This window comes from Trichechus manatus, unplaced genomic scaffold (genome assembly GCF_000243295.1).
Source record: "Trichechus manatus latirostris isolate Lorelei unplaced genomic scaffold, TriManLat1.0 scaffold00021, whole genome shotgun sequence".
Classification (NCBI taxonomy): Eukaryota; Metazoa; Chordata; class Mammalia; order Sirenia; family Trichechidae; genus Trichechus; species Trichechus manatus.
The window spans coordinates 22,592,955-22,601,434 of NW_004443957.1; the positions used below are offsets into that span (position 1 = coordinate 22,592,955).

Consider the following 8,480-nt stretch of genomic DNA (forward strand, 5'->3'; position numbering starts at 1 on the left):
TCCCTGGGTCTAGGAATTTCTCAGCGCAAGGACCTCAGGTCCAAAGTATGCACTGTACTCCCAGCTCTTCTTTTTTGGTGGGAGGAGGTCCCTCCTTCTCTGCTCACTTTTCTTCTAATGTAAAAGGTGATGCAGGCCACACCACAGGGAAACTCCCCTTACATGGGATCAGGGCTGTGACCTGAGTAAGGGTGTTGCATCCCACCCTAGTCTTCTTTAACATAACCTCATCTTGTCTCATTAACCACAGGCAGGGATTAGGATTTACAACACAGAGAACAATTACATCAGATCACAAAATTGAGGATAACCAAACAATACCGGGAATCATGGCCTAGCCAAGCTGACATATTTTTGTCAATCCATGATAGTGACCCAATTTACACAATTCAATCCATGATAGTGACCCTATTTACAACAGAGTGAAATACTGCCCAATCCTGTGCTATACTCACAACTGTTGCTATGTTTGAGCCCACTGTTGCAGCCACTGTGTCAATCTATCTCACTGAGGGTCTTTCTCTTTTTCACTGACCCTCTACTTCACCAAACATGATGTCCTTCTCCAGGGACTGGTCCCTCCTGATAACATGCCCAAAATACGTGAGATGAAAAGCTCCCTTCTAAGGAGCATTCTGGCCATACTTCTTCCAAGAGAGATTTGTTTGTTCTTCTGGCAGTCCATGGTATATTTGATATTCTTCGTGAACACCATAATTCAAAGGCATCAATTCTTCTATCTTCCTTATTCATTGTCCAGCTTTCGCACGCATATGAAGTGAATGAAAATACTATGGCTTGGGTCAGGTGTACCTTAGTCCTCAAAAGTGACATCTTTGTTTTCCAACACTTTAAAGAGGTCTTTTGCAGCAGATTTGTCCAATGTAGTATGTCATTTCTTTTTTTTTTGCCTGAAAAAGCATTTTATTTGTCTTAATAATATGCATGCTTTTCTTTCTTTGTTCTGTAAATAAACAACAAATTTTTGTAGACAGTCTTGATGTGTTATCTTTACTTTGTAATTTTCTGTGTAAAATCAATGAATATAATTAAAGCATTAGTGGACTGGATTAAAAGAAACTAGTTATTAGACAAGAACAGGGGTTGTAGTTATCCATGACTACTTTAAGCGATGCAGACTGATATATTCTTCAGGTTTATAGCTCAGCACCTTCACCTTTTTTCACTGGTATTTCATGTAAGGCATCAACCACTGTGATTTCTGCTGATGCCAAAGCCTGTCCTTGGGAACTGGATGCATGGCACTCATATTCTCCAGCATCTTCTTTACTTAGAGGAGATACCAGCACCCAGCCAGTTACTTCATGCTTTTCTGGGCCACCTCGAGTCTGAATGGCCAGGTTGTCCCGGTCACCAGGCAAGAATTCTGTCCTTTGAACTCCACAGTGACCCTTTTAACCTTGTTCCAGATGAGGACAGGAGTTGGGATTCCGATGACCTCACAGCTCAAGTACACCTGGGCACCAGTAACGTTCCAGATGTCCTTGGGGGGGGCGTCATGATGGAAGGACCTGCAGGACTGACAATCCTCTTGACTCAGTTCAACACCTCCTGCTGCAGTTGCTCGTTTCTTCTTGTCCCAAATGTCACTCTCCAGCACTGATGATTAATGTCTTCTATTTCTGGTGAGAAAAATGACCTTACTGTCCAGGCAAATGGGGATAATTCATTCCATCCACAATAGAAGCAGCACACACCTTCTGGGCTCAACTCAAGAGTATTCCTCTTCGCTGTCTCCTTGCTAAATGCTATCATTTCTTCAAGCAAGGTGTCTTAGTCATCTAGTGCTGCTCTAACAGAAATACCACAAGTGGATGGCTTTCACAAAGAGAAATTTATTTTCTCACAGTCCAGTCGGCTAGAAGTTCAAATTCAGGGCGTCAGCTCCAGGGAAAGGCTTTCTCTCTCTGTTGGCTCTGGAGGAAGGTCCTCATCATCATCAGTCTTCTCTGCACAGGAACCTTGGATCCAAAGGATGCGCTCTGCTCCCAGCGCTTCTTTCTTGGTGGTATGAGGTCCCCCGTCATTTGATTTCTTGACTGCTGCTTCCGTGGGTGTTGACTGGGGATCCAAGTAAAATGAAATCCAATAATGCCTTACAGTCATTCCTAACTCAAAGCCTCTAAGTTATCTCTAACTCCTTTCTTTTCGAACCTTACTTATATCCAATCACTTCTCTTTTAAATGTTGAAGTGCCTTAGGACTCAGATATCACCTGAATTCTTTTTTCCATCTATATACACTTATTCAGTCTCATGGCTTTAAATATCATCCATATTCTGACAACTCCCAAATGTATCTATCTAACCAAACCTTTCCCCAAATCTCCACATTCATATCCCCTACAGTCTACCTGACATCTCTACTTAGATGCATCTCAATCTTTTTTATTTTTATTTTATTGTTGTACTTTAAATAAAAGTTTACAGTTCAAGTTTGTCTCTCATACAAAAATTTATACATACACTGTTATGTGACCCTAATTGCTCTCCCTATACTGTGACAGCACATTCTTCCTTTCCACCCGATTTCCCATGTCCATTCAACCAGCTCCTGACCCTCTCTGCCTTCTCATCTCAGATGCACCTCCATCTTTACATGTCCAAATTTGAGGTCCTAGTCTTCTTCTTCACACCTGGTCCTCATGCAGTCTCCTCCAGCTCAGTAAAGTATAACTCCATTTTTCTAGTTCCTCAAGGCCCAAACCCAAGCATTACTGATTCTCTCAAATCTCATATCCAATCCATCAGCAGATCTTGTTGGTTGTATCATTAACACATTTACCAACTACTTTACAGCCTGCTCAGTAAGATAAAAACTGTCATATCTTCATCGTCTATCATATCACCACCATGTGAAAGACCCCAATAGCCTGATGTACATGAGAACCCACACCCATAAGAAATATCACAAGCCATTTAAGAGGAGAGAATAACTTGGAAGACAGAAACCAAAAATAATGGTTAAACAATGGCCTTAATAAAGAATACAAAAGAGAACTTTTTAATTAAAATAACAAGAGTTTCCTTTTTTTCTTTTTTATAAGAAGTCAATATGGTTTTCTATATATCCTTATGTATAAACATAAAAGACAGGATGGTATCAGAGTTAGTCTTTAATTTCCATTCCCTAAAGGTCTAGTTACAATCTTTAACCAGTACTGCTAAGGAAACGGTCACAGCATAGTTCAAACTTCTTTTCTGTAGTTTCATACAGTTTGGTTTAAACTCCAGGTAACCACATTTAACAACTTCTACCTTTATACAGTTACATATAAGTATACACATATTCAAGGTTGGTATTTAGAGTTTTTTTTTTTTTTATAAAATCCCTTTTCACCTTGTGCTAACCTGATGGTTGAGAAATAATGTCTTTTTTATTTTAATTTACACTTTCCTAACCACTGGAAAGATCAACATCTTTAAAAATGCTTATTGGCCGTTTGATTATGTTTTTTTTATGAGTTGTCATTCGTATCTTTGTTCACTTCTCTATTAGGTATTCTCTTCTTTTTAATCAATTTTCAAAGCTCTTTGTCTATTACAAGACCCCTGGTGGCGCAGTGGTTAAAGCAATTGACTACTAACTGAAAGGTCAGTGGTTTGAAACCACCAGCAGCTCCACAGGAGAAAGATGTGGCAGTCTGCTTCTGTAGAGATTTACACCCTTGGAAACCATAAGGAGTTGCTATGAGTTGGAATCGACCTGATGGCAGTGGGTTTGTCTATTATAGTAACCTTTTATCTGCCAACTACATTTATTGTACATATTTATTTCCCAATCACTTTTCCAATTTGTGGTTTCTTTGGCCATACAAAAGTTGTTAATTTTTCAAATAGTTGAAATAGTCTAGATTTTCTTATTATAGTTTTTGGGTTTCTTGTCTTAGTTAATTTTCAAATAGTTGAAATAGTCTAAATTTTCTTATTATAGTTTTTGGGTTCATCCTTGGACAGACATCACCTAAATTTCGTTGTAAATTCTTTATTAACATTTAATTTTCTAATTCATAAGAAATTTGCTTTAAATTTAGGGTGAGACAGATTTTTTCTTCAAGATGGATAACAAGTTATAACACAATTACTGTTTAAACTATTCTTTCCCACTAACATGTAATGGCGCCTTTGTCATGTAGTAAATTCCCATATCCACTCGCATCTATTTCTGTGTTCTCTATTTGGGTCTAGTGATTTGTCTCATCCTACGTCATTAGGTTATTTTTATTATACTACATTTATAGCATGTTTTATTTTCTGGCTAGTTGGTCTTTACTATTGTTTCTTGGCTGTTCGGGTAGAAGAAACTGGACGCAGCAGATGGGACGCAATGTAACTGTACTTCTGAGACTATGGGTATGGTTAGAAGTTTCATATAAACTTCAAACAATTTTAAAATATGGGATTTTAATCAGAACTCCATATATATTAATTTGGGGGCAAATGACATTTTTATGATATTCAGTTTTTATTATCTAGGAATTTAGGAAGTGTTTTAACTTGATAAGATTTCTGGATTTTTCTGTCCTTCAACTTTTTTTCTTAAATGGATCTTCTTGTTAAATGTGCTCCCCCAAATTGTGTCATTTTTGTTACTATTATAAATGGTGTTTTTTTTCTAATTTCCATCTCTCTAGAATAAAGGCTATGATTTCTGCATATTTATCTTACATCTTGCTTTCATTCTGAATACTCTTAATAATTCTCGTATTTTTTTAAAGCCATCATGTGAAAAAAGAGATGTTATCTTCTCTTTCCCAATATTCATATCAATTATTTTATTTTGTTTTACTAGATTTACTATATCTTCAAAATATGTATAACATCACAGTAGTTCTGCAAAAGGTAAGTATAATGTATTAATCTATGTTCAAAAAGCAACGTGGACCAAGGCCAAGGAGGGTACCCAGTACAGAGCACATGCTTAATAAATGTTGGCTGAACTAACTAAATGTGTCATTTATCTATTGGCTTGAGAGATATGTATTCTTTTATTAAACACAATACAAAAGAGAGGTTATTGAATCCCTCTTAATTTTAAACTGAAAACATTTGTATTATGTTTAAAAAAAAATTTCTAAAACTGGAACCAAATGCTGAATTTGATTTAAATAACTTTTTAACAATCACAAAAATACTAACCTTCAAATTCAACTGAGACTTTCCAGTGTAAATTTTGAAGGTGACGACGAAGTTTATGACTATTACAAGCTCTAAATTTTTCCTTAGGGCACAATGGACAAGCCTGTTTGTTTCCTGAAAAAGAAAGAAGAGTGAATAAAGCACAGAATATACTAGCTATTAATGCCTGGATTTAGCTACAAAAGAGGTAAGAGGTGACCCATCTCCCCAAAATTCTCCTTTCTGGTGTTAGCTGATATTCTTGTCACTGGGGACAGAGTGGGTGAGGAAGTGATAAATGGTATGATACCCTTCCAGCCAAACTGCCTGCCAGAGAGAGCATTACTCTGTACTTTGGACAGGCGAAAGGGGAGTAGTTACCACACTCCCAGGAAGGCAGGAGCTGGACAGATAGTATAGTATCTATTGTGGTATTCCTCTACTACTATGATAGCAACAAAAACAGTTGTTTAACACAGAGAGTTAGATAAATGGAAGAAGGAACTGGAAGGAGTAGATGGGAACCAAAGTAATTGCTGTTCTGAGATTGGTTAGACTGTGTCCTATTAATGAATTGTAAGTTATCTGGGGTTTCAACCAAATAGGAGCCTTATATAATTAGAACTGTATCTCAAATAAAAACTTTGATAAATGATGTATAAATTCAATTTTAAAGCAATCAATACACAGAAATAACGAATCACTCATTTAATAATTTTTAATGCAACAAGTATCTTTCATATATAACACAATGCAAATATAGGTACAAATTATTTTTTTTAACATATCCTGCCTACTTCAAAAAGAAATTACAATGGCTTAAGTTAAATACATTCAAATCTAGGACACTTAGGAATAAAACAGGACAGAGGCTAAAAGTAAAAGGGGAAAAGATACTATCAGGAATGAAAGCAACATGGGATAAGAGAAAGAGTACAGACACTGGAATATGGCAGGCCTGACTTCGAGTTCTTGCTCCACATCCTACAACTGGCCATCATTGAGAAGGTGCATATAGAGAAGAAGCCATTAGTAGGGTAGGAGGAAAACCAGGAGAGTGTGGTGTCACAGAAGGCAAGAGAGAAAAAAACTTCCAAAAAAGGCAGAATAATTGCATTGAATGCTACTGAGAGGTTAAGTAATACTAAAAACTTATTGAGTATTTTACATTTAGTGCTTTACATGTAGTAACACATTTAATCCTTACAATAATCCTTAGGCCGGCAGTATCATTCCTATTTTAAACAGGCAAAAATAAAACTGAGGAAAGAGAGGTTAAGTTACTTGCCCAAGATCATACAGATAGAAAGTAGCAGAACTAGGATTGGAAACTACTTAGTCTGGCTCCAAGGTCCATGATCTAAACCAGTGGATCTCAGAGTGGCCTGGGGACCCTTACGGATCCTGAGACCTTCTCAGGAGGTCTGCAAGGTCAAAACTATTTTCATGATATTAGAAAGGCATATCCTTGCACTCTCATTGTCTTATGAGTGCACAGTAAAGTTTGCCCCTTGTACTCTCGTTCTCACATGAGTGGACAGTGAAGTATTCTAGACGATCCCTGACATGTGATCACCACTGAATGCAGAAACATATGGGAATACAGCTACCTTCCAGCCAGATATTAAGAGAATTGCAAAACTGTGCAACAATGTCACTCTTCTTGGCAATATTTTTTTTTGTTTGGAAAGTTATTTTCATAAAATATGTATGTTAGCATGTAATGGTTTTATTATTAAGATGAATAAATATTTTTAAAATTATTGTTTTAATTTCAGATAATGATAAATGTTGACAGACATAACCCACATAAACAAAAGCTCTTTGTAATTGTCTATAATTTTTTAAGAACATAAAGGGTCCTGAGACCAAAAAGTTTGAGAACCACTGTTCTAAACCACTATTCCATACACCCTCTCTGAAATGAGACTGAAGAAGTGAATTTTGAATTTGGCAAGAGAAAGGTAATTAGTGACCTCGATAAAAACAGTTTCAGTAGGATGGTTAGAAAGAGACTCAAGGAAGGGAAACAGCAAGTACAGGCAATTTTATTTTTTTAGTTTTCTCATAAAGTGGAGGAAAAAAATCTCATAGGTAACAGTTGGAAAGGGACATGGGATCAAGTAAGGTTTTATTTCATTTTTTAAGGAAACAGATGCTATACCATGTCTGCATGTTCATGGGAAAAATGCCAGAGAGAGGAAATAATGTATGATGCAGGAAAGAAAGCGAAGTCCTTGAGTAGGCGAGAAGAAATGGGATCTAGAATAATAGCAGAGGGATTAGCCACTGATACCAGTAGGGATACGTTAAGAGGTAGATAGTAGGGTATTCTGTGATGTGAAGATGAGGGAGTTGTTGGCGTAGTGCTTCTATTTTGTCTATTTTCTTTGGGGAGAAAGAAGGTATAAAACATTTGTCCTAAAAAGTGGAAAAAAGACTTTACCAGGGAAATGTAGCAGAATTGCCAAGCAGTGATGAATACCCATTTGAGCTCTATGATCAGCATGATAGTGCATTTTTCTTGTATCAACATTCACTGCTCTAGGGCAAGCATGGAGTAGACAGAAACATGGTTTCAATTACATTGGAGATTTGCCTGGCAAGTATGGTGGAGAGAGAGGGGGCAAGGGAGTCAAGGTATTTGCAAAGTGATTATTGTATTGGATCATAAAATCTAAGATGGGTAAGGAAGGAAGTATATGAGGGAGGTTACATATGGTTAAAAACTGGCAGGATCAATGGTTTTAAGGTCTCCTTTATTTTGAAAAATGTTATAGTGTATACTAGGGTAAAAGAAGCTGGAAGGGTAGGAGAAAGCAAAGATTAAGATGCTTTAAAACAAAACCTTAAAGAAACAAATACTTGAATTACTGTTTGTAGATTCTATATAATTATTTTCATTCTAAAAATCACTTTAGAAATTGGCTAGTTAAGAAAATATATTAAATGAAAAAACTGAGCTAATATAAAAAATGGACTGAGATCAAACTGTAATACAAAGAAAATGTATGTGGCCAAAAGAATTGTCATTTGTGGTCACTTAGACACAAAAAGGAAAACTTCACAAAAAAATAAGATCATCTAAGACTTTAAGTTTTTAGTAAACTTTGAGAAAAAAAACATCTATTTTCATAGTATAAATCTAATTCATTTATACACTACAATACTAAAATTTTTTTATTTTTTTTAATTTTTTTTATTGTACTTCAGGTGAAGGCTTACAGAACAAATAGTTTCTCATGAAACAGAAATACACATGTTGTTTTATGACATTGGTTAACAACCCCACAACATATCAACCCCCTAACTTCTCAACCTTTTCTTTTTTTTGGTGAAAAT

General features: G+C 36.2%; 1 protein-coding gene across 4 annotated transcripts in view; it reads right to left on the reverse strand.

Moving 5' to 3' along the window:
- TRMT1L (tRNA methyltransferase 1 like) overlaps positions 1-8,480 on the reverse strand; it is a 47,506-nt gene that overhangs the window by 28,963 nt on the left and 10,063 nt on the right. For all 4 annotated transcript variants that reach the window (XM_023728132.1, XM_023728131.1, XM_012554508.2 and 1 more), the window contains exon 4: positions 5,160-5,273. In XM_023728132.1, coding sequence (XP_023583900.1) covers positions 5,160-5,273 — 114 coding nt within the window. The remainder of the gene's footprint in view (positions 1-5,159; positions 5,274-8,480) is intronic.